The sequence below is a fragment of the Somniosus microcephalus genome, chromosome 30 (genome assembly GCF_052327205.1).
Source record: "Somniosus microcephalus isolate GS21.2 chromosome 30, FLI_Smic_1.0, whole genome shotgun sequence".
Classification (NCBI taxonomy): domain Eukaryota; kingdom Metazoa; phylum Chordata; class Chondrichthyes; order Squaliformes; family Somniosidae; genus Somniosus; species Somniosus microcephalus.
In genome coordinates, this window is record NC_141016.1 from 1,159,496 (window position 1) to 1,184,486 (window position 24,991).

At 49.0% G+C, this 24,991-nt stretch overlaps 1 protein-coding gene across 2 annotated transcripts in view; it reads right to left on the bottom strand.

Annotated features, from left to right (window-relative positions):
* Positions 1 to 5,403: 5,403 nt before the first annotated feature.
* dbnlb (drebrin-like b) overlaps positions 5,404 to 24,991 on the bottom strand; it is a 50,616-nt gene continuing 31,028 nt past the window's right edge. The window contains exons 8-15 of one of the 2 annotated variants that reach the window (XM_085970880.1): positions 24,148 to 24,202; positions 22,395 to 22,469; positions 20,078 to 20,189; positions 17,613 to 17,705; positions 16,287 to 16,358; positions 15,166 to 15,296; positions 11,253 to 11,358; positions 5,404 to 7,485 (exon numbers count right to left, since the gene is read on the bottom strand). In XM_085970880.1, the coding sequence (XP_085827006.1) occupies positions 7,343 to 7,485; positions 11,253 to 11,358; positions 15,166 to 15,296; positions 16,287 to 16,358; positions 17,613 to 17,705; positions 20,078 to 20,189; positions 22,395 to 22,469; positions 24,148 to 24,202 (787 nt within the window). In that variant the 3' untranslated portion in view covers positions 5,404 to 7,342. The remainder of the gene's footprint in view (positions 7,486 to 11,252; positions 11,359 to 15,165; positions 15,297 to 16,286; positions 16,359 to 17,612; positions 17,706 to 20,077; positions 20,190 to 22,394; positions 22,470 to 24,147; positions 24,203 to 24,991) is intronic. The other variant, XM_085970881.1, reaches the window with a different exon arrangement.

A 24,991-nucleotide genomic window follows, 5' to 3' on the forward strand; every position in this document is an offset into this window, starting at 1 on the left:
GACCAAGCCTGTCCTATTATCTCCTTATGTGGCTCGGTGTCAAATTTTGTTTGATAATCGCTTCTGTGAAGCGCCTTGGGACGTTTTTCTACATTAAAGGCGCTATATAAATACAAGTTATTGTTGCTAGAGGTGGTTAACTATTTGGTGTTGTATTGAGAGCTGACATTATTTCAGCAGAAGATGACTAAGATGGGAACTGTGAGTAATTTAATGTGTGGGATTTACAGTTAAAAGATCAATTAACAGAAAGGATCAGAGTGACTGTGCCCAGCAAACCGTTTAGATTTTCAATTATTTTACTCATTTGGCAAGAAATGCTTCTGACCAGTATCACTCAGGTACTATTCGGACACTGGAAAACACACCTGTGGTTTTATCCGTCTTTCAGATGAAACGCTAAACCGAGGCCCTGTCTGCATAAAAGATCCCATGGCACTATTTGACGAGCAGGGGGAGTTCTCCTCGGTGTCCTGGGGCCAATATTTATCCTTCAACCAACGTCACTAAAAACACATTCTCTGGTCATTATCACAGTGCTGTTTGTGGGATCTTGCTGTGCATAAATTGGCTGCCGCATTTCCTACATTACAAAAGTGACTACATTTTAAAAGGACTTCATTGGCTGTAAAGCACTTTGGGACGTCCGGCGGTGGCGAAAGGCGCTGGAGAAATTAAGAGTTCTTTATTTCCTACTTTCCATACTCGTATCTTGATCATCTGTGATGTTGGTTGAGGGATATTGGTCCACGACACCGGGCACAACGCCCCTGCTCTGCACAGAAACTGTTTTACAACTGAGTGTATTTTGCTAGGCTCCGTCAGGGTGCGATGGGCCCGGGTACGAGTGGCAGGTTCCTTCCCCTGGAGAGCCAGTTGGGTTTTTATGACAATCCAGCAGCTGTCATGTTCATTTTTACCTGCGTCTAGCCTCACTATCGAGTATTATCATGCAATCCATCGCCAGTATTACCAACTCTCGGCAAAGAGCCACCCGCAGTGCGCTGCTCAGTGTCCTGTGGCCCAGCCTGCTCCAGGGGGGCACGTGTCCAACTGGTGCTTATCTGGGATCATACGACTCCATTTTTGCTCCCTGCAATAGTTGCTTAAGGAACACAGGAACAGGAGGAGGCCATTCAGCCCCTCGAGCCTGCACCATCATTTAATTAGATCACGGCTGATCTGTACCTCAACCCCATTTACCCGCCTTTGCGCCACATCCTTCGATACCCTTACCCAACAAAACTCAATCAATATCAGTCTTCAAAGCTCCAACTGCCCGTCAGCATCCACAGCCTTTTGTGGGGGCCGGGGGGGGAAAGAGCTCCAGATTTCTGACAGGAAATCGATTGCTTTACTTGTCCTAACAGGAGTTCTCAATAACCGTAAAATTTTCCACCAGCTCTTGTTTTCTGTCAATTTGTCAAGGTACTTTTTATTATTTTGACAAATATTGCACCCAAGCAGCCGTTCCCACTGAAATAAGGAGGCAGGCTTCATTCTCAGAACTGCACAATATGCGAGAGGGGAACCCCCTGAAATTTCAGCAACTGTTTCCAGAGGCTTCCAGGAAACTGTGCTGTGGTTTTTCATGACGCAATTCAATTCTGAGAGTACAGTTAAATTCAAACATCTTCAAAATCACCCTGCGGTGCTCAAAGAACCCTTCGCTTAATACCCAGACCTTCCTAGCTGTGAGCTAGTTCTGTGCCATGTCTCATATCACAGTTTATTGGGGGAGTAAGTTTGGGACTATGAGGTGAGAGGCATAGAATTTACAGCATTAGAAAGAGGCCATTCAGCCCAACAGGTCTATGCCGGTGTTTATGTTCCACGTGAACCTCCTCCCACCCCATATCCTTCTATTCCTTTTTCTCTCATGTGTTTATACAGCTTCCCCTTAAATTGTATCTCTGCTATTCACCTCAACCACTCCCTGTGGTAGCGAGTTCCACATTCTCACCACTCTCTGGGTAAAGAAGTTTCTCCTGAATTCCCTATTGGTAGGCATTGAAAGAAATGCACAAAGATAAATCCTCTAATGTGACATAGGTTTCAAATGAGACGTTAAACCGAGGCCCTGTCTGCTCTCTCAAGTGGATGTGAAAGATCCCACGGCCACTATTGGAAGAGCAGGGGAGTTCTCGCTGGTGTCTTAGGGCCAATATTTATCCCTCAATCAACATCACTAAAACAGATTATCCGGTCATTATCACATTGCTGATTGTAGGAGCTTGCTGTGCACAAATTGGCTGCCGTGTTTCCGACATTGCAACAGTGTGCAGGCCGTGCGCCAATGGCGGCAGTGTTGGGGAGGGGGGACTGCTCGAGGCGGGAGTCCGCGTGATGAAATCTCCAGGAATCCACCCAGCCAGAGTTGGCAACCACTATGCTAAAAGGAAGTCGGAAAACAGCAGGGAGACAAACATTCTGGGGTCATTCACGAGGCAATTAGATGCTGCGATGAAGGATGGGCTGAATGGTCTAAGATGGATTCCAATCTCGCCTGTGCTTTGTCTAATTTACAGCCATTTAACCTTTTGATCGAGGTGCGTATTGGACAATGCGCACCTTAAATTGTTGTGAGCGGAGGACACTTGACAAACCACGGTCACATTCTATGGAATCTTCTTCATATTGTAGTCTAACTTTACTGACCTACAATGTTGTCAGGTGTCGAAATAGTATGATTGCTTTGATTTTCAAAGGAATTAAGAGACATAAAAACTAAGTCCTTTCTGAAGGCTCAACTGAACCGGAGCACTCGTTTTGCAAAAGACGGTTTTGAATCCGAGGAATCTGTGGGCTCCATTACAACACGCACGTTCTAACAAACTAACTACACTCTAGCAAGCGAGTAATAACTTGGCCTCTATATAGCACTTACGTGTAAATAAATTCAGCTTGTGGTTTTAACCTGCACGGGTTCAAGTGTGTAAATCCAGTCAACTTTACACAGCAATCACGTTTAATTGCTAGACAAGGGGAGGAAGTGAAAGTTGCAGATTTCAGGTGGCAAAGAATTGATAGGAAGTGTTAATCCAACAAGATAGCAAGCTGTAGCTGGGCTCTTTGGTGTTTTTAAGGCTTGAGCCAACGTCTTTCTCAAGTTTGCTTACATTCCTAGAGCTGATGTGATAGCAGGAAAGAGTGAAGCCCTCTAAAAGTCTGTGCATTGTCAGCCAGTCTCAAAATCCATTCTCAGGATTCCACTGCCATATTGCAAACCGACAACATCCAGGAGTTGTGAAAAACACTTGTTTAGATTCCAGTATGCAAGGCTGTGACAGAAACTTCCAGTCCGTTTATAGGCCGTCAGTTTATATCTAGGTCAAAGCATGTGGTACGATTCTGTTCGAGTTGCACCTGTGGTTTCAACTGAGGATTTTGCAAACAGACGTTAGCTTCAAGAAGCTGGATCAGATTGTGTTGTAAGCAGATACGATCTGCTGAAGACATCAGCGAACAGAAGGGATCTTATTCAAACATATAAGATTCTGAAGGGGCTTAACAGGGTAGATGCAGAGAGCATGGTTCCCCTCATGGGGGAATCTAGAACTAGGGGGCATAATTTCAGAAGGGGGCACCCATTTAAATCGGAAATGAGGTGGAATTTCTTCTCAGAGGGTCGTGAATCTTTGGAATTCTCTTCCCCAGAGAGCTTTGGAGGCTGGGTCATTGAATATATTTAAGGTGGAGATAGACAGATTTTTGAACGATAAAACAGTCAAGGGTTATGGGGAGAGGCAGGGAAGTGGAGTTGAGGCCAAGATCCGATCAGCCATGGTCTTATTGAATGGCGGAGCAGGCGTGAGGGGCCAAATGACCGACTCCTGCTCCTACGTCTTATATGTTCTTATGGTACCCACAGATAGAGTAACAGTGACTGTACACCCTGGGCACTAACAAAGACCAGGAGATGTAACTGTACTGTACACCCTGGGCACAATCACCCCCCTAGCAGGAGATGTAACTGTGCTGTACTCACTGGGGCAAAGCAGAGACGACCAGCTCCCAGATATCTTGCCTTTTGCTTCAACAGACTGTGGCCTTCTGCTGCCCTCTGCTGCTGAATCCGTGCATTACATCAATATGGCTCACAACACCAGGTTATAGGCCAACAGCTTTATTTGAAATCACAAGCTTTTGATTTCAAATAAAGCTGTTGGACTATAACCTGGTGTTGTGTGACTTCTCACAATTGTCCACCCCAATCCAACACTGGCATCTCAAAATCATCAATAAGGCTGGAAGGATTGGGCAGACTCCATTCAGTAACGTATGCAGCACCTTGGACTGTTTCATCTCCCGAGTGGCAGGAGAACTGGCCCAAAGGATGGGCATTCCGGCGTGCAGCACTTACTCAAGTTATACTGAATTCCACGTTTCCATTCCCTGCAGGTGCAGGTCTCATTTGCAGGGCTCTGGGGAAAGGGCAGGGGGAGTGGGACTAATTGGAGAGCTCTTTCAAAGAGCCCGCACAGGCACGATGGGCCGAATGGCCTCCTCCTGTGCTGTGATTCCATGTGTATTGCGGGCACAGCCTGCAGGCTGGCAGGACATTAGCTACCAGCACCCAGTCCACCTCCTGCTTGGGTGCAGAGAGTGTATCTTACTGTGGGGGCCTGGGCTGTCACATGGCCAGTTTATGAGCAGACGGGACGGGAGTGCGATTGTGGCTGGAGTTCTGCGGTTTGCTTTGCAGGTGATGCAAATTCATTGAAACTCTGAATAATTAGCACAAAGACATTAATAACTAATACCAATAACTATCACCCACACACCAGAAGAGCTTAGTGTCAGCTGGGGCTCATTGGCCGCACTCTCGCCTCCGAGTCAGAAGGTCGCGGGTTCAAGTCCCACTCCAGGCTGACACTTCAGTGCGGTACGGAGGGAGAGCTGCACTGTTGGCGGTGCCGTCTTTCAGCTGAGACGTTAAACCGAGGCCCCGTCTGCTCTCAGGTGGATGTAAAAGATCCCAGGGCACTATTTGGAAGAGCAGGGGAGTTCTCCCCGGTGTCCTGACCAATATTTATCCCTCAGCCAACATCACTGCCACGACCTCAGGACATTCCAGCCAATGAAGTATTATTTTTGAAGTGTGGTCACTGATGTAATGCAGGAAACACGGCCGCCAATTTGTACACAGCAAGCTCCCACAAACAGCAATGTGATAAATCAATTTAGGTGATTGAGAGGTCAATGTTTGCCAGGAATACACTGCAATTTCAGGGTATAATTCTCTAACTCCTTGTGTGGAACATCACGGGAGACAGATTGACTTTAGAAACTTGCAGTCACTCGAGGAGCAGGCCACGGATGAGAGAGATGCTTCACGGCTGGCGACTCAGTTTTCCAGTCCCCTCGCCTCTCCTTTCTACAAAAACAGCCGGGAAGGTTAAGTGCCAAAAAAAACCCACCTTTATTAATGAAAATTAGAAAAAGTGAGAAAGTGAGGAAAGCAGAGGGTGATGAGTGAGCTATGGAGCACGCTGAGTGTGGCGCGTGTTCCAGGAATGTGTTAGTAACCCGATTATCCTCATGGCGCACTCCCCATCTATAACCAGTGTGTATTCAGGAGGCCTCCGTCAGCTCGGGAAACAATCAATACTTCTTTGTTACATGATTGACGTCGATTCAAAATAAATCATTTCAAAAATCAGGATTCACAATCGTTAACATTTTAAACAGCATCCTATTTAAAACTCAGATAAAGCCAGCGTTCTGCAGGCAGCAAAGCCTCAACTCACACAAGCACTGCGGTAGGTAAAGGCCGGGCCGGCTCAGTCTGTGACTGAAGGGAGAGAGATGGGAAACAAGGATCTGGGGCTGGTTTGTGGAGCCGGATCCGGTCCAAGGCGTGCTCACAATCCACCCCACCTACCTCAAACACTAGGAATGCTGCCAATGCTGGGCAAGCTTTCACATCCTGCTCGAGGGGGTGGGGAGGAGAGGGGGAGGTTGGGAGGGGGGATGAGGAGAGGGGGAGGTTGGGAAGGGGAGAGTGGGGATGGGGAGAGGGGGAGGTTGGGAAGGGGAGTGTGGGGAGCCTCATTTTGCTCCCATGTTCTTGTGTTCTGTTTGTATTGGGAGTTTTTGAGCTCCCGTCAAGATCCTGCTGACACTCGGTGCAGGGACAGCTCAGGGGTCTAGGGTGGGGGCGGGGGGGGGAAAGTGAGGCAAGATTAATGCCGTCACTGAGCTCATCTCTGAACATCTCCCAGTTCTGATGAAAGGTCACCGAGCTGAAACGTTAGCTCGGTTTCTCTCCCCGGGTGCGGCCTCACGCTGAGTGTTTCCCGGTTTGTATTTCAGATTCCCAGCATTTGCGATATTTTGCTTTTACGTTGCCACTCGGTCCCATCGCTACGCAAGCACGACCCCACACCAAAATCCCAGACTAGCGGCCCATTAATTAGCGCAAAAAAAACTTTCGCCAACGTGCAAGTCAGTGATAAAAGGAATGTCAAAGTTCCACCACCGAATATCTGTAAAATCTCTAATCTCCCGCTGTCATGGTCAGAAAGAGTCTGAGAGTCGTTGGTCGTTCAGCCCTCCCTGGGATGAAGTCCCCCCTCCTCAGCCTCACCCTACGGCCCCAATCACTCTGATTAGTGCCCTGGTACTGACCTCTGGCCTGTTACACCCTTGCACTCACACCGGACGCTGGGGAGAGGATTGAGGGGAGGTGGCAGCGAGGGGGGGGAGGAGGGGAGGGGTGAGGTGAGAGCCCTCGGGATCTTCAGTCTGCACTTGCCCAGAATTGCAAAAGCGAGATATTGTTCAGATCTGTTGGATTCACTGCCCTGATTCCATCACACTAACTCTGCCCTCCCCACTCCAAGTATCAAGATCACAATCGGTACTGAATCATTTTCAAACAAACAGTGATTGAGTTCCATTGTGAAAAGGACTGACATGCATTCAGATCGAGGTGGGCAGAAGTTCCACCTGATTCGATAATTCCCCCTCCCTCCTCCCCGGGCAGGCGCGTTGATGATCAGTGCAGAGCAACTGCAGGACGAGATGTCCGAGCGATAACCTGGACTCGGTCGGGGGAGGGAAAGGGGGAGAAACACTAAGTCTAACCTGATCAGTGCCTTCCTGCTGTGCCCAATTCTCTGCTCGCTGACTGGAGGGGGACTGACCCCCGCCCACCCCAGTGGTTCAAAAGTTGGCTTCGCCCCCCGATCCCCCCCACTCCATTCGACCCCGGCATAAAATGAGACAGGGAAAGTTTGAGGCAGTGTAGGTTTGGCTTGCAGTTGGAGATTGAGAAAATGTCTTGTTGGCGCCGGTCGGATGGCAGCGCGGGCGCCGTGCCGGACTGGCCAGGCGCTGACTAACTGCTCAGGAGCTCCACGTAATTGGCCGGAAACATCCCGAAACTGCCGTCCACCGCATAGCCCCGCCACCAGCCCTCGTCAATCTGCTCGATGCTGGTGAGGATGTCATCAGGGTCGAAGGATATCTCCGTTTCATCGGCTGCAAGTTCAACAGAGAGGGGGTGTTAGCAGAGAGAGAGAGAGAGAGACAGAGACCGAGCCCGAGAGAGAGAGCGAGGCCGCGAGAGACAGAGAGAGAGACAGAGAGAGATATGCGAGCGGCGCTTCCCAGATGCTCCGTTTCTCACATTTCTTTGTTTTTCTTAAATTACCAACTGCATTTTTTTCACGGCAATATTGCGGACTGTGGCACACAGACTGGGATCAGCAGCTTTACCACAGACACAGGATGGGAGTGCACCTTCGGGTTGCCAATCCTCCAGGATTGTCCTGGAGTCTCCAGGATAAAAATCAAAGCGGCATTCAGAAAATATTAGGTTCTTTCCATGTTCTTCGACCACGTTTGTTTATTAGTTTAAACAATATTGGAGAGGGGGAAAGGCCGAGAGTCAACAATCACCCAATTGGAGCAATGAGTCTGCTCCTTTTCTATTGGCCGTGGGACATCGCGAGGATGGACCAATGGCGCGAGTATGGGGGCGAGACTGGAGGTCATGAGATGAATCCTCCAGGAATACAGCTGAACAGAGTTGGCAACCCTAGAGCGGCCCTGGGAATGAACTCTGCCACTAAAGCACCCGCCAATGCTTCACTAGGTGCCTGTAGCGTGTTCACCAGATTGCCAGTGAGGTGTCAGGTTATAAGAACATAAGAAATAGGAGCAGGAGTAGGCCATACGGCCCCTCGGGCCTGCTCCGCCATTCAATAGGATCATGGCTGATCCGAACCTAGACTCACGTCCACTTCCCTGCCCTCTCCCCGTAACCCCTAATTCCCTTATCTGCTAGGAAACTGTCTATCTCCGTTTTAAATTTATTTAATGTCGCAGCTTCCACAGCTCTCTGGGGTAGCAAATTCCATAGATTTACTACCCTCTGAGTGAAGAAGTTCCTCCTCATCTCAGTTTTGAAAGGGCAGCCCCTTATTCTAAGATTATGCCCCCTAGTTCTAGTCTCACCCATCAGTGGAAACATCCTCCCCGCATCCACCCGATCAAGCCCCCTCACAATCTTATGTTTCGATAAGATCGCCTCTCATTCTTCTGAATTCCAATGAGTAGAGGCCCAACCTACTCAACCTTTCCTCATAAGTCAATCCCCTCATCTCCAGAATCAACCGAGTGAACCTTCTCTGAACTGCCTCGAGAGCAAGTATATCTTTTCTTAAATATGGAAACCAAAACTGTACGCAATATTCCAGGTGTGGCCTCACCAATACCCTGTATAACTGAAGCAAGACTTCCCTGCTTTTATACTCCATCCCCCTTGCAATAAAAGCCAAGATTCCATTGGCCTTCCTGATCACCTGCTATACCTGCATACTAACCTTCTGTGTTTCATGCACCAGGACCCCCAGATCCCTTTGTACTGTAGCACTTTGCAGTTTCTCTCCATTTAGATAATAACTTGCTCTTTGATTTTTTCTGCCGAAGTGCATAACCTCACACTTTCCAACATTATAGTCCATCTGCCAAATTTCTGCCCACTCACTTAGCCTGTCTATGTCCTTTTGCAGGTTTTTTATGTCCTCCTCACTCACTGCTTTCCCTCCCATCTTTGTATCGTCGGCAAACTTGGATATGTTGCATTCGGTCCCCTCCTCCAAATTGTTAATATAGATTGTAAAGAGTTGGGGTCCCAGCACTGACCCCTGCGGAACACCACTAGTTATTGATTGCCAGTCTGAGAATGAACCATTTATATCAACTCTCTGTTTTCTGTTAGATAGCCAATCTTCCACCCATGCCAGTATATTACCCCCAATCCTGTGATTTTTTATCTTGTGCAGTAATCTTTTGTGTGGCACCTTGTCAAATGCCTTTTGGAAGTCCAAATACACCACATCCACTGGTTCCCCCTTATCCACTCTGTTTGTTATGTCCTCAAAGAATTCGAGCAAATTTGTCAAACGTGACTTCCCCTTCATAAAACCATGCTGACTCTGTCCGATTAAATTATGCTTATCCAAATGTCCTGTCACTGCTTCCTTAATAATGGACTCCAACATTTTACCAACCACAGATGTTAGGCTAACTGGTCTATAGTTTCCAGCCTTTTGTCTACCTCCCTTTTTAAATAAGGGCGTTACATTAGCAGTTTTCCAATCTGCTGGGACCTTTCCTGAATCCAGGGAACTTTGGAAAATTACCACCAATGCATCCGCAATCCCTACCGCCACTTCTCTCAAGGCCCTAGGATGTAAGCCATCAGGTCCAGGGGATTTATCCGCCTTAAGTCCCATTATCTTACCGAGTACCATCTCCTTAGTGATTTTAATCGTGTTTAGCTCCTCCCCCTCTATAGCCCCTTGTTTGTCCAGTGTTGGGATATTTTTAGTGTCCTCTACTGTAAAGACTGATGCAAAATATTTGTTCAGCGTTTTTGCCATCTCCATGTTCCCCACTACTAATTTCCCGGTCTCGTCCTCTAAGGGACCAACATTCACTTTAGCCACCCTTTTTCTTTTTTTTAATAACTGTAGAAACTCTTGCTATCTGTTTTTATATTTTTGCTAGTTTACTTTCATAATCTATCTTCCCTTTCTTAATTAATCTTTTTGTTATTCTTTGCTGGCTTTTAAATGCTTCCCAATCGTCTATCCTCCCACTAGATTTGGCTACTTTATATGCCCTTGTTTTCAGTCGGATACTATCCTTAAGTACTTTACTTAGCCACGGATGGCTGTCTTTTCTTTTATGCCCCTTTTTCCTCAGTGGAATATATTTTTCTTGAAAGTTGTGAAATATCTCCTTGAATGTAGACCACTGCTCTTGTACCGTCTTACACCTTAATCTATTTTCCCAGTCCACTTTAGTCAACTCTGCTCTCATACCTTCATAGTCTCCTTTATTTAAGCTTAGTACACTGGTTTAAGATCCAACTCTCTCACCCTCCAACTGAATTTGGAATTCAACCATGTTATGGTCACTCATTCCAAGGGGATCCTTTACTAGGACATTTTTTATTAATCCTGTCTCATTACACAGGACCAGATCTATGATTGCCTGCCCCCTGGTTGGTTCAGTAACATACAGCTCAAGGAACCCGTCCCTAATGCACTCTATGAACTCTTCCTCAAGGCTGCCCTGCCCAATTTGATTTGTCCAGTCAACATGAAAGTTAAAATCTCCTATGATTATAGGCTGCTGCAGTGACTCCTGGTCACAAAGCGGAAAGTAGGGAGTAAAGAGACCGAAAATTTGGGGTGGCCCTTGGGGATGCTGTGGAGCCGGGAGGGGGGGGCACTCCTGCTCCCCTGGTTCCACATTAAACTTACCTTGTCGGTGGCGGCCTGACCGGACGGAGTAGGCCCGACACCAATTTCCCCACGGGGTCCTGAAACAGGCGTTAGGGGCCCAACGGCTGCTCTAGGCAGCCGCCCCAGACACCTGCCCCAGACGGCCGCCCCAGACACCCGCCCCAGACGGCCGCCCCAGACACCTGCCCCAGACGGCCGCCCCAGACGGCCGCCCCAGACACCTGCCCCAATATCGGGCTCGGATGTCTTTCAGGCATTCTTGGGGCGGAAGACGTTGGTTCCCGAAACTGGTCCTCATTTGATCCCCCGTAAAATGGGCACAACGGGATCCAGGCTCCTCCTAAACGCTTTGAGGAATTTAAAATTAGATGATTCCATCAGGCTTACGTTCAACAAATAAACAGGGACCAAAAGGTTAATGTGATTATTTCGATCCAGAGTCGATGAACCAAATCTTCCTGTTTGTGGGATGTTGGGAAATGTACCTACCGGCCTGGTAGTCATACAATGCGCGGGCACACAGTCCCTGGCACTGAGCCTCCGCCACATGTTGGTGCACAGTAGGATCTTCAGCAGCAGCCTGACCACCAGAGTCCTGGACAGAGAGAGAGAGAGAGAGAGTGAGAGCGAGGGGGACTGAAAAATGAACACTATCTAGAAATACTGAATGAAAATTGTTCCTTTGCAAGTATTTATCCAATTCCCTTTTGAAAGTTACTATTGAATCTGCTTCCACTGCCCTTTCAGGCAGCGCGTTCCAGATCACAACATTCGCATCTCCCCTCTGGTTCTTTTGCCGATTATCTTCAATCTGTGTCCTCTGGTTACCGACCCTCCTGTCACTGGAAACAGTTTCTCCCTGTCTACTCTATCAAAACCCTTTGTAATTTTGAACATCTATTAATCTCCCTTTAACCTTCTCCGCTTTATGGAGAACAACCCCAGCTTCTCCACATAACTGAAGTCTTTAATCCCTGGGACCATTCTAGTCAATCTCCTCCGCACCCTCTCTGCCTTCACATCCTTCCTAAAGTGCGGTGCCCAGAACTGGACACAATACTCCAGCTGAGGCCTAAGCAGAGATGTCCTCCTGATCAAAGTCACACACACACAGACACCCCCTCCCACACACACTGCCTCATAGAAAAATAGGAGCAGGAGTCAGCCCTTCGAGCCTGCTCCGCCATTCAATATGATCATGGCTGATCCTCTATCTCAATACCATATTCCCGCTCTCTCCCCATACCCCTTGATGCCTTTTGTGTCTAGAAATCTATCTATCTCCTTCTTAAATATATTCAGTGACTTGGCCTCCACAGCCTTCTGTGGTAGAGAATTCCACAGGTTCACCACCCTCTGAGTGAAGAAATTTCTCCTCATCTCAGTCCTAAATGTCCTACCCAGTATCCTGAGACTGTGACCCCTCATTCTAGACCCCCCAGCCAGGGGAAACATCCTCCCTGCATCCAGTCTGTCTAACCCTGTCAGAATATTGTACGTTTCAATGAGATCCCCTCTCATTCTTCTAAACTCTAGTGAATACAGGCCTAGTCGACCCACTCTCTCCTCATACGACAGTCCAGCCATCCCAGGAATCAGTCTGGACCACAGTACGGTGACTAGTGGAGTACCGCAGTGATCAGTGCTTGGGCCCCAGCTATTCACAATATATATCAATGATTTGGATGAGGGAACCAAATGTAGTATTTCCAAGCTTGCTGACGACACAAAACTAGGTGGGATTGTGAGTTGTGAGGAGGATGCAAAGAGGCTTCAAGGTGATTTAGACAAGTTGAGTCTGGACCACAGTACTCCACGTGTGGTCTCCCCAAGGCCCTGTACAACTGTAGTAAGACATCCTTGCTCCTGTACTCAAATCCTCTTGCAATGAAGGCCATCATACCATTTGCCTTCCTAACTACTTGCTGCACCTGCATGTTTGCTTTCAGTGACTGGTGTACAAGGACACCCAGGTCCCTCTGTACATCAACATTTCCCAATCTATCACCATTTAAATAATACTCTGCCTTTCTGTTTTTCCTACCGAAGTGGATAACTTCACATTTATCCACGTTATACTGCATCTGCCATGTATTTGCCCACTTACTCAACTTGTCTAAATCGCCTTGAAGCCTCTTTGCATCCTCCTCATGACTCACAATCCCACCTAGTTTTGTGTCATCAGCAAGCTTGGAAATATTACATTTGGTTCCCTCATCCAAATCATTGATATATATTGTGAATAGCTGGGGCCCAAGCACTGATCCCTGCGGTACCCCACTAGTCACCGCCTGCCACCCCGAAAAAGACCCATTTATTCTTACTCTCTGTTTCCTGTCTGTTAACCAATTTTCAATCCATGCCAGTATATTACCCCCAATCCCATGTGCTTTAATTTTGCACACTAACCTCTTGTGGGATTTTATCAAAGGCCTTCTGAAAATCCAAATACACTACATCCACTGGTCCTCCCTTATCTATTCTACCAGTTACATCCTCAAAAAACTCCAAGAAGTTTGTCAAACACGATTTCCCTTTCATAAATCCATGTTGACTTTGTCTAATCCCGTTGATATTTTCTAAGTGTCCTGTTATCACATCCTTCATAATAGACTCTAGCATTTTCCCTACTAGCTGTAGCTCCCTGTTTTCTCTCTCCCTCCTTTTTTAAATGGTGGGGTTACATTTGCCACCCTCCAATCTCCAGGAACTGTTCCATAATCTATAGAAGATGACAACCAATGCATCCACTATTTCCATGGCTACCTCTTTTAGTACTCTGGGATGCAGATTATCAGGCCCTGGGGATTTATCAGCTTTCAATCCCATTAATTTCTCCAGCACTACTTTTTACTAATACTAATTTCCTTTAATTCCTCCTTCTCACTAGACCCTTGGTTCCCTAGCATTTCTGGGAAGCTATTTGTGTCCTCTTCCGTGAAGACAGAACCAAAGTATTTGTTTAATTGCTCGGCCATTTCCTTGTTCCCCATTCTGGCTGTAAGGGACCTACATTTGTCTTCACTAATCTTTTTCTTTTTACATACTTGTAGAAGCTTTTAGTCCGCTTTTATGTTCCTTGCAAGTTTACTCATACTTTATTTTTCCCCTCTTAATCAATCTCTTGGTCCTTTTTTGCTGAATTCTAAACTGCTCCCAATCCTCAGGTTTGCTACTTTTTCTGGCAACTTTATATGACTCCTCTTTGGATCTAATACTATCCTTAATTTCTTTTGCTAGCCATGGTTGGGCCACTTTTCCTTGTGTGTTTTTGTGCCAGAAAGGAATGTATAACTGTTGCAATTCATGCATTCGTTCCTTAAATGTTAGCCATTGCCTATCCACCGTCATATCTTTTAATGAAGCTCCCCAATCAATCATAGCCAACTCACTCCTCATACCTTCGTAGTTTCCTTTGTTTAGATTTAGGACTCTAGTTTCGGATTGGACTTCTTCACTTTCCATCTTAATGAAGAATTCGATCATGTTATGGTCACTCTTCCCTAAAGGACCCCGCACAACAAGATTATTAATTAACCCCTTCTCATTGCACAATACCCAATCTAGGATAGCCTGTTCTCTGGTTGGCTCCTCAACGTACTGGTTTAAAAATTCATCTCATACACACTCTAGGAATTCATCCTCCACAGTATTATTGCTAATTTGGTTTGGCCAGTCTATATGTAGATTAATGTCACCCATGATTACTGTCGTACCCTTGTTACATGCCTCTAATTAGTCTGTCCCGTCCCTTCATAATTTTAAACACCTCTATCAAATCACCCCTTAATCTGTTCCAACAAAACCAGCCCAGTGCATGGGAACACCTCAGCCTAACTGCCACTGTTCTACCTTGTTCAGCCTGACCAGTCGCAGTCCACAGGCACATTCTACAGTTATGAGATAATTAATATGAGCTGTTTATAACATGGCCTTGGGACACACTTCAGTACAGTCAGATTGTTTGACAGCTGCCTGGCATTCACATAATTGCAGAGAAATCTGTGGAGGGTCCCAGTCCTGGCTGGTACCACGCATCAGTATAATGTCCGTACTTGGCAGCTGTTAGGGTAGGGAGGGGGGACTTGGAAACGGGCTCCAGGCTCCATTAAATTGTGTGGGGCTCAGCCCTGGGGGATTAAAATTCAGGCGGGGGAGGGTGAGGGCGGAGGGGTGAGGCAGAGGGGGAGAGGAGGTAGTGGTGGGAGGGGGGTGGGAAGAGGCAGAGGGGGGGAGCGGAGGGGCGCAGAGTGAAGGGGAGATGCAGGGGGAGGGTGAAGAGGAGAGGCAGGTGAAGGGGAGACCCGGGGAGAGGGGGAGAGGACAGGCAAGGGGGGGGGGGGGTGGGGGGGAGAAGAGGGGCGGCGAACAGCTTTAGAATCCTCGAGCTGAAAGTACTTACTGCAGTAACAGGCTCGGGGCTGTGGTGCTCTTCCACAGGTTCCTCGGGATTCTGGTAGATATCCTCTTGCTCTAATGTTTCGGAATGGTGGAACTGCCAGCTGTAACCTTCTTTACCCTCAGCCTTCTCATCTGTGGGTCGTTTCCAGGACACAAACGCAAAGAAAAAATAAACAAAACTAACGGCCGTTAGAGACGGAGACATCCAGTAAAACGCTGAAGCATTGCACACTCGCCCGCTCTCCCGCCCCATCCCCAGGGTATCAGCCCTAAACACACACAGACCCTTCAAGCACCGGAAACAGCCTACTCTCATCCACCCTGTCCCACCCTTTCCCAATTTTCACCGCCTGTCTGACACTCAGGGCCGTTCACGCTGCAGGGATTTCAGGGTAAGAACCAAACCGTATCACGCGGCTAGTGCTGGAGGAACGGGGAGCCACTCTGGAGCAGTGCAATCCAGGGAGATCAGACTACTTCAATCAGCATGCTGCTGAGGCACTGCTTCAACAGACGCCGATATTTCCAACACCCACGCACTCCAAAGTTTCCACCACCGCTGAATGCAAAATCAAATTCCGTTCCACTCTCTACACTCGCCACGCAGATGCACTGGACTTTATTCCACCACAGCAACCGAGAAGTGTGATCGCAGGAAACGTTAAAACAGCATAGTCGAGCCGCACTGCGCTCCAACTGTGGGGGTCATTGGGGGGGGGGGGGGGGGGGGGGGGCCTCGTGCAGACGCTCCTCATTCCCCCCACAGCAAGCGGCCAGCGGATGGCAGTACTTGCACTGGGTCCCCTCACATCAGAAAATAAATCCATCACTTGAGTTGTTAAAGTGGGACCTGCGGTACAACAACTTGCATTTAAATAGCGTCTTTAATGTGGCAAGACGTCCCAAGGTGCTTCACAGGAACAAACAGACGGGGCCTCGGTTTAACATCTCATCCGAAAGACGGCACCTCTGACAGTGCAGCACTCTCTCACTGAAGGCGCTTCCCATACAATCAGCTTGAGCGGAGACCCCCTCGCTCGAGTAAACCCCCCCCCCCCCCACCAGCAATACAAATATACGCACGCAAGCACAGAACCAGCTCAGAACCACCGACCGACGTACCGTTCCACTCAGTCTGCAGCTCCTCCGCCTTGGGCTGGGCTTCCACTCTTTCTGGAACATTCTGCGGGGTCTCTGGTGAGGATCGCACGTGAAAATTTGAGTTCTTCAACAAAACATGAAGCACTAAAACCTTCTAAACAGCATGCTGATCAAATACAACATGCCAAGATTAGAAATCTGAGATTTATTAACCGGGAAAAGAAACAAGGTTACAGGGGTGGGGGTGGGGTACGAAAAACAAACATCTCTGGTAATTAAAACTCTCCGAACACAGCAACAAGCTTCTGCACAGACCAAACGCTGTAAATCCGGTCATTCTCAGGGGGACTTCATTTTCAAGACTACCTTTATGATATGCAATTCAAACCATCGCTTGTGTTTATTAAGACATTGTCCAAGTGCAGGACGGAGGTCCGACAGACGTGTTAAGTTCACTCATGAGAACAAGAAGTTATGTTAAACTTGTATCGAACCTTTGTTAGAACGCACTCTGAGCACTGCACAGTTCTGGTCAACATATGATAAAACGGATGTAAAGGAGAAGGTGCGAAAAAGATTTACAAGAATGATACCAGAACAAACAGAGGTTACAACTATCAAGAAAGATATGAATAGGCTGGGGCTCTTTTCTCTAGAAAGAAGACTGAGGGGTGACCTGATAGAGGTCTTGAAGATTATGAAAGGGTTTGAGAAGAGTAGATGCAGAGCAGATGTTTCCACTTGTGGGGAAGTGTAAAACTAGGGGCCATAAATAGAAGATAGTCACTAATTATTCCAATAAGCAATTCAGGAGAAACTTCTTTACCCAGAGAGTGGTGAGAATGTGGAACTCGCTACCACAGGGAGTGGTTGAGGCGAATAGTATAGATGGATTTAAGGGGAAGCTGGATAAACACAGGAGGGAGAAAGGAATAGAAGGATATGGTGATGGGGTGAGATGAAGCTCATGTGGAGCAGAAACACCGGCATGGAGCAGTGGGGCCTGAATTTCTGTGCTGTAAATTCTGTGTACCCTGAAGAGAATGAACTCGACTTACAGCGAGGGGTCCAGTTCACATGATCCAGCACGAGGGGCTGACGGACACCACTCTGAGCTCCAATGAGGACCAGGATTGCACAATAAAGATATTCGATTCGCAGGGATGCAGCTGAGTACCATTGGCGGTTCAATCTGCAGTTGCAGAGTGACAGGTGCAGCTTGGAGAGAGCGGGTTTAAGAATTGAATACGACACGCTGCACGCTGATTGTTTGTCAGTCAGCCCCTCCTGTGATCGCGAGCTGGCCGCACCGTCCCGCGCTCAAAATCTAAACGAGCAAGTGCCAACCTTGGGGTGCTGGCTGGGCTGATGTGCGGATTGGTGAGGGAGGGGGCTCTGGCTGGCTGCTCCGGGACTGCAGGAAGGGACTCCTGAGCTTGCCTGGCAGAAAAAAGCAGTTTAAACGCAAGCGGGAACACAACAGACGGTAAGCAGCACTGTCATCGGAACACGGACAACTGTACAAGGCAACACAGCAACAGATTCAAAGCCAGGCTGTTCTGCACACTTGGGGCTAGCACCACGAATAATGTAATAAGCTGCTTCATTAATTTCCCTCTCATTTTTCATTAGCGTAGAAAATGCATTTTCAAGGACTGCCTTCAATATTGAAAACTTAGACAGACTATTGGAATGGCAATTGTATGTCACGGAGACGTGTCAGAATTGAATTTATTATTTAAAAAATATATTCTCAGGATATGGGGATTGCTGGCAAGGCCGACATTTATTGCCCATCCCTAGTTGCCCTTTGAGAAGGTGGTGGTGGGCAATGTTCCCGCTAAGCTGCATAGTGGCCTGGAGGTCCCGCGCAGGCTGATCACCGGCTTTTAAATGGAAGGAACCACCACTGAATGGGCTGCGCAGACACTTAAAGGGAACGCGCATGAATAAAAGAGGGAACATTGGTGGTGGGACAGCTTCTTGAACCGCTGCGGTCCATGTGGTGAAGGTACTCCCACAGTGCTATTAGGGAGGGCATTCCAGGATTTGAACCAGCGCTGATGAAGGAACGGTCAACATATGTCCAACTCGGAATGGCATGTGACTTGGATGGGAGCTTGGAGGTGAAGGTGTTGCCATGCACCTGCTGCCCTTGGCCCTCACACAGCCGGTGCCTGGGAGCAGCACCCTGGATCTGCAGTGCACTGCCTCAAAGTGTTGGCTGCAATTTGAACCCTGCCTTTCCCCACGCAAGCACGTATCCAAAGCAAAATGTAAAGTGATACAGCGCAGCGAGCCAGGAGAGAGCAGGCGCAGAGGACAAGCGAGGAAAGATTGCGTCGATAACACGAACATGAGTTGGCGGGGGGGAGGGAGAATGAGGTACGTGAACATAAATCTGCAACCAGTCTTCAAAGAGAAGCAGAAAGATGCCAAGCTGCAACCATGTCCTGCCTGGGATCTACAGCTCATGGTGAAACCACCACCACGCAGTCTTCCGATTGAATACCTTGATTCTTTTACAAAGCAGCCCGTACTAGCGAGATTCTGTAGTTATGTGCTGCGGGGGAGGGGAGGGGGGCAATAAAATGGTGTACCTGCCGTGAGCTGTTACTCACAGTCCATGTCCTGAAAGCCCAACGTGTCATATTCATGGGTCGGTGCAAAACGTGCCACCTCAGTGCCCTGCGCTACAAGACAGCTCTGGCATCAAACATCTCAAAACCCTCATTTGTCACAATATTTTAATCAGGTGGATTTTTCACCGAGAGCAAGTTTCTCGGCCTGTGTACAAGATGGCTGGGAGCACCTTACAAAATAGGAGAGTTAATGGAGGAGTTTAAAAATGAGGGTTTTAGATAGAGTAAATAGGGAGAAACTGCTTCCACTGGCAGGAAGGTCAGTAACCAGAGGACACAGATTGAAGGTAAATTTACTGGGTGTAAACTTCTCCCGAGCTGGTGTGATAAACGTAGGAGGCCAGGGCTTCCCGCCATGATGGGAGGAGGGTCTTACCTCACTGCTGCCTGTAGACTCCCAACTCAAATAACGATAAGAGTCATTAATACTGAAGACCTGTCTGTTGGGAAAGGTCCCGGGGATTCTGCGAAGGAATTAGCCTCAGAAGGAACAGTCTCTTGGCCGGAGGTGTCTGGTGTGGATATAAATACAACAAGCAGTGGCCATTCCTTTAGTTCCTACTGCGGTACGACAGGCTTCCACCATGCCTGGGCCCCATGCTACCAATTTTCAGGTACACCAGCAGTGTACTCCCGACACCGGTATTCTAACAAACCTAAATTGTTCGAAATAATTTCAAAACTCTAAGATATTTTCTAAGATCAAAATAACAGAGCTTCAGAGAAAGTCCAGAAGCTTTTGATTTTAATGAAGTATGTTAAGGAGTGTAGAGGTTATGGTCCAGCAATTTGTGACTAGGAAATATGGTGACAAAAGCTGCTGAACTGTTGTAAAAGTGCAACTGGGTCAATCCTGTGTGTATGTTTCTTTCTCATCATAAATATCCCTGGTTCAGCCAGGATTGTGTGGCAAGTCAGCATGGTGTCTTTCTGGCCATCAGAGAGACCAGGAGTGCGCTGCGCACACATTCGGTAGATCCGGTGTAGCCCGGCGGTAAACGGTGAGACCATCAGCCCCGAGGCACACGGAACCCGCTCACTGCACGCCCGGGCTGGTACAGGGCCCAGGTTTGGCTTCGAGAAGCTGCCGTGTGTGAGTGAAGAGCGCTGGGGAGAATCCTGGCCGAGGGAAGAGATAGGAGGAGGAGGAAAACAGCCCTTCTCCGTTACCTGGCTGCGTGCTGGCACCGAACGAGGACGGGTCTCCCGGCATGCTGCGCTCCCGCTCCTTGAACAGCTCCTTGGGATTCACCGATCTCTGGGAAATTATGGACGCTGCCTCCTGCAAAGAGATGAGCAGCAAATGGTGGAAGCTGAGTGTCTCGGGTATTGATGGGCAGCTCTGTCCCGGTACCATCCAGAGCAGCAGGTACAGCCCAGCTTAAACCCCTGTATTTTGCCACATATCCCTCACTACAAAAAAAAACTGATACTTAATCTATTTTCTCTAAAGCATCAGTTGTAACCAACCTGCTGTAGGCTGCTGCCAACCTTGTGTGTGTCAGTTGTGGCTCAGTGGGTCGCACTCTCGCCTGAGTCAGAAGGTCCCGCTCCAAAGACTTGAGCACATAATCTAGGCTGACACTTCTAGTGCAGTACTGAGGGAGCATTGTTCTGTCGGGGGGTCAGTACTGAGGGAGTGCTGCACTATCAGAGGGGCAGTACTGAGGGAGCGCTGCCCTGTCAGAGGGGCAGTACTGAGGGAGCATTGTTCTGTCGGGGGGTCAGTACTGAGGGAGCGCTGCACTATCAGAGGGGCAGTACTGAGGGAGCGCTGCACTGTCAGAGGGGCAGTACTGAGGGAGCGCTGCACTGTCGGAGGAACAGTGCTGAGGGAGCACTGTACTGTCAGAGGAACAGTACCGAGAGAGCGCTGCACTGTCGGAGGAACAGTACTGAGAAAGCGTTGCACTGTTGCGAGGAACAGTACTGAGGGAGCGCCGCACTGTCGGAGGGGCAGTGCTGAGGGAGCGCCGCACTGTCGGAGGGGCAGTGCTGAGGGAGCGCCGCACTGTCGGAGGGTCAGTACTGAAGGAGCGCTGCACTGTCGGGGGGTCAGTACTTAGGGAGTGCTGCACTATCAGAGGGGCAGTACTGAGGGAGCACTGCACTGTCAGAGGGGCAGTACTGAGGGAGCGCTGCACTGTCGGAGGAACAGTGCTGAGGGAGCACTGTACTGTCAGAGGAACAGTACCGAGAGAGCGCTGCACTGTCGGAGGTACAGTACTGAGAAAGCGTTGCACTGTTGGAGGAACAGTACTGAGGGAGCACCGCACTGTCGGAGGAACAGTACTGAGGGAGCGTTGCACTGTTGGAGGGGCAGTACTGAGAGAGCGCTGCACTGTTGGAGGAACAGTACTGAGGGAGCGCTGCACTGTCGGAGGGGCAGTACTGAGGGAGCGCTGCACTGTCGGAGGGTCAGTACTGAGGGAGCGCTGCACTGTCGGGGGGGTCAGTACTGAGGGAGCGCTGCACTGTCGGGGGGTCAGTACTGAGGGAGCGCTGCACTGTCGGGGGGTCAGTACTGAGGGAGCGCTGCACTATCAGAGTCAGTACTGAGGGAGCGCTGCACTGTCGGAGGGTCAGCACTGAGGGAGCGCTGCCCTGTCAGAGGGGCAGTACTGAGGGAGCATTGTACTGTCGGAGGAACAGTACTGAGAGAGCGCTGCACTGTCGGAGGGGCAGTACTGAGGGAGCGCTGCACTGTCGGAGGGGCAGTACTGAGGGAGCGCCGCACTGTCGGAGGGACAGTACTGAGGGAGCGCTGCACTGTCGGAGGGGCAGTACTGAGAGAGCGCTGCACTGTCGGAGGGACAGTACTGAGGGAGCGCTGCACTGTTGGAGGGGCAGTACTGAGGGAGCACTGCACTGTCGGAGGTTCCGTCATTTGGATAAGACGTTAAACCGAGGCCCTGTCTGCCCTCTCAGGTGGGTGTAAAGATCCCAGGATGCGGTCATGGCCAATATTTATACCTTGACCAATACTATCAACAGATTAAGTAGCCATTTGTCTCATTGCTGTTTGTGGGAGCTTGCTGTGCGCAAATTGCATGCTGCTTTTCCTACATTACAACAGTGACTACACTTCAAAATACTTCACTGGCTGCAATACCCTTATCTGACAAAACTCTATCAATCTCAGTTTGGAAATTTTCAATTGACTCCCAGCCTAAACAGCTTTTTTTTTTGGGGGGTGGGGGGGGGGGGGCCGGCGGGGGAGTTCCAGATTTCCTCGACACTTTGTGTGAAGAAGTGCTTCCTGACATCACCCCTGAACAACCTAACTCTAATTTTAAGGTAATGCCCGCTTGTTCTGGACTCCCTCCATCAGCCTTGGAGCTCTCCTTCCCGATTCCTCCTTGGTGCCAAGCTCCGCTTCTTGTTAAGCGGTCCAAGGCCCTCTTTCACACGAGAACAGCAGCACAACCATATCATTGCACAGATCATGCGGGAACAGGACAGTGGAGGAAACAGTAGGTCTGCGTACCGTGGCCTTCTCAATGGACTGACTTCTCTTGAAGCCCTTGCACATCGCTGCCTGGTATTCCTGCTCCTGCTCTTTCTGCAAAAAAAAATAAAATGGCATTAGACGCGACACAGCGATGGAGAGACTTACCGCGTAGCAGCCGAAATTACCCTCGCACAACGTCTGGAAACGCAGGGGGAGGAACCTCACCGGAGAACGGTGGACTGAGTTACAAGCTGCAATGTGAACAAGGATTGGAGAGTTGGTACAGAACAGTCATCGTATTTCCCGCCGCTTTGCTCCAGTGCCAGTCAGCGAGGACCTTGGGCAGAAGGCAGAGGAGAGCCGAGGCCTAGGAACCAGAGACGGGCAGGGAGCACAATATGGCTCCACTGCGTGATTTCCCAGAATCAGTCCACGTTAACTGTGTCGCATTCTGGGTCAGGTAGTTAATACAGACCAATCACCAACACTACAGCCACTCTACAAGGTATAGCATTCCCATCCTTTTTTAATCCATACTGGAGTAATATCTGATCCAAAAGCAGGCATCTCCGACACTGTAGCACTCCCTCAGTGAACTGGAGTGTCAGTTTAGATTATGGGCTCAAGTCCTGGCGTGATGCTTGAAACTACAATCTTGAGCCAACCCAACAAACACTGCGTCTAACAAACTCCACCCAAGCCCTGGGGGTGTTTGATGGGACAGTGTAGAGGGAGCTTTACTCTGTATCTAACCCGTGCTGTACCTGCCCTGGGAGTGTTTGATGGGACAGTGTAGAGGGAGCTTTACTCTGTATCTAACCCGTGCTGTACCTGCCCTGGGAGTGTTTGATGGGACAGTGTAGAGGGAGCTTTACTCTGTATCTAACCCGTGCTGTACCTGCCCTGGGAGTGTTTGATGGGACAGTGTAGAGGGAGCTTTACTCTGTATCTAACCCGTGCTGTACCTGCCCTGGGAGTGTTTGATGGGACAGTGTAGAGGGAGCTTTACTCTGTATCTAACCCGTGCTGTACCTGCCCTGGGAGTGTTTGATGGGACAGTGTAGAGGGAGCTTTACTCTGTATCTAACCTGTGCTGTACCTGCCCTGGGAGTGTTTGATGGGACAGTGTAGAGGGAGCTTTACTCTGTATCTAACCCGTGCTGTACCTGCCCTGGGAGTGTTTGATGGGACAGTGTAGAGGGAGCTTTACTCTGTATCTAACCCGTGCTGTACCTGCCCTGGGAGTGTTTGATGGGACAGGGTAGAGGGAGCTTTACTCTGTATCTAACCCGTGCTGTACCTGCCCTGGGAGTGTTTGATGGGACAGTGTAGAGGGAGCTTTACTCTGTATCTAACCCGTGCTGTACCTGCCCTGGGAGTGTCTGATGGGACAGTGTAGAGGGAGCTTTACTCTGTATCTAACCTGTGCTGTACCTGCCCTGGGAGTGTTTGATGGGACAGTGTAGAGGGAGCTTTACTCTGTATCTAACCTGTGCTGTACCTGCCCTGGGAGTGTTTGATGGGACAGTGTAGAGGGAGCTTTACTCTGTATCTAACCCGTGCTGTACCTGCCCTGGGAGTGTTTGATGCCAAAAGCCTTGATGCAAAAACTGGGAAGTGTTTCTTTCCCCAGCAGCATGTTATAAACACTGAGAACCGCACATCTCCAACAGGGTGTCACCTCAAACCCTTCAGTCAATCAGATGGTGGGTGCCCACTGCCCTCAGATAGACTCTCAGGGTTTACACAGCGGAGCTGCAGTTGCTCGTTGCCAAATGGTCGCACTCACCCAGCGCTGCTTCTCCTGCTCTCTGCTCTGGGAGTCTTGTCTCTTCTGGAACTGCCTGCAACAGCAGGAAAAACATCGAGTGAATTCCAGGATGAGAAGCGGGTGAGAGAGTTTAATGAGCAGGCCGATGATTCAGACACTCACTGGGAGCGACACTGCTCCTTTACCAAAGGATCCAATTACAAGTAAACCACATTAAACGCGCTCAAGGTACTGTTACCTCATCAAAGAGGAAAGTGTGAATGGGTTGCCACTCCTGGGTCAGGCATTTTAATGCCAACCTTTGGCAAATGCTGCATTACGCCTGAAATGGTGCTGCGTCACACAGGGCCTGGTGAACGGCAGCTGTTTTGAATGATCCAGATTATGAAGGGGTTCGATAGGGCAGAGGCAGAGAAAAAGTTTCCATGTGTTGTGTATGTCCCTTTAAGGGAATAACTGGTCTCAGACTGCAGTACCGGCAGTGACCATCCCTGTATAAAAGGCCCTGGCAGGCTTCTGTAGTTTCAGTTTCCAGATTGTCTCCATTCAGTAAAGACTTGTTAAACCAACTCCTGCATTCCGTGTCTCCATTAACACACGGATTTAATACTGGCGACGAGAAAGCAACGAACTTACCTGCAACTCGGCAGCACCCCAGACGATGTTATTGAAGGTCGAAGCCAGAAAAGAAAAAAAAAAAATCCAAAGAAACTCGAGAAACAGGTGTCGACCGCGGGCAACCGCCCTCCAAATCATCAGATTGAAAACTTGCAGGGGAGACTGTCAAGAGCCAGGCTTGGTTCCCCAGTCTGTGGTTTCCCAGCTAATCGGGCTGGTGGCAGGTAGTGCACTGATCCTTCCT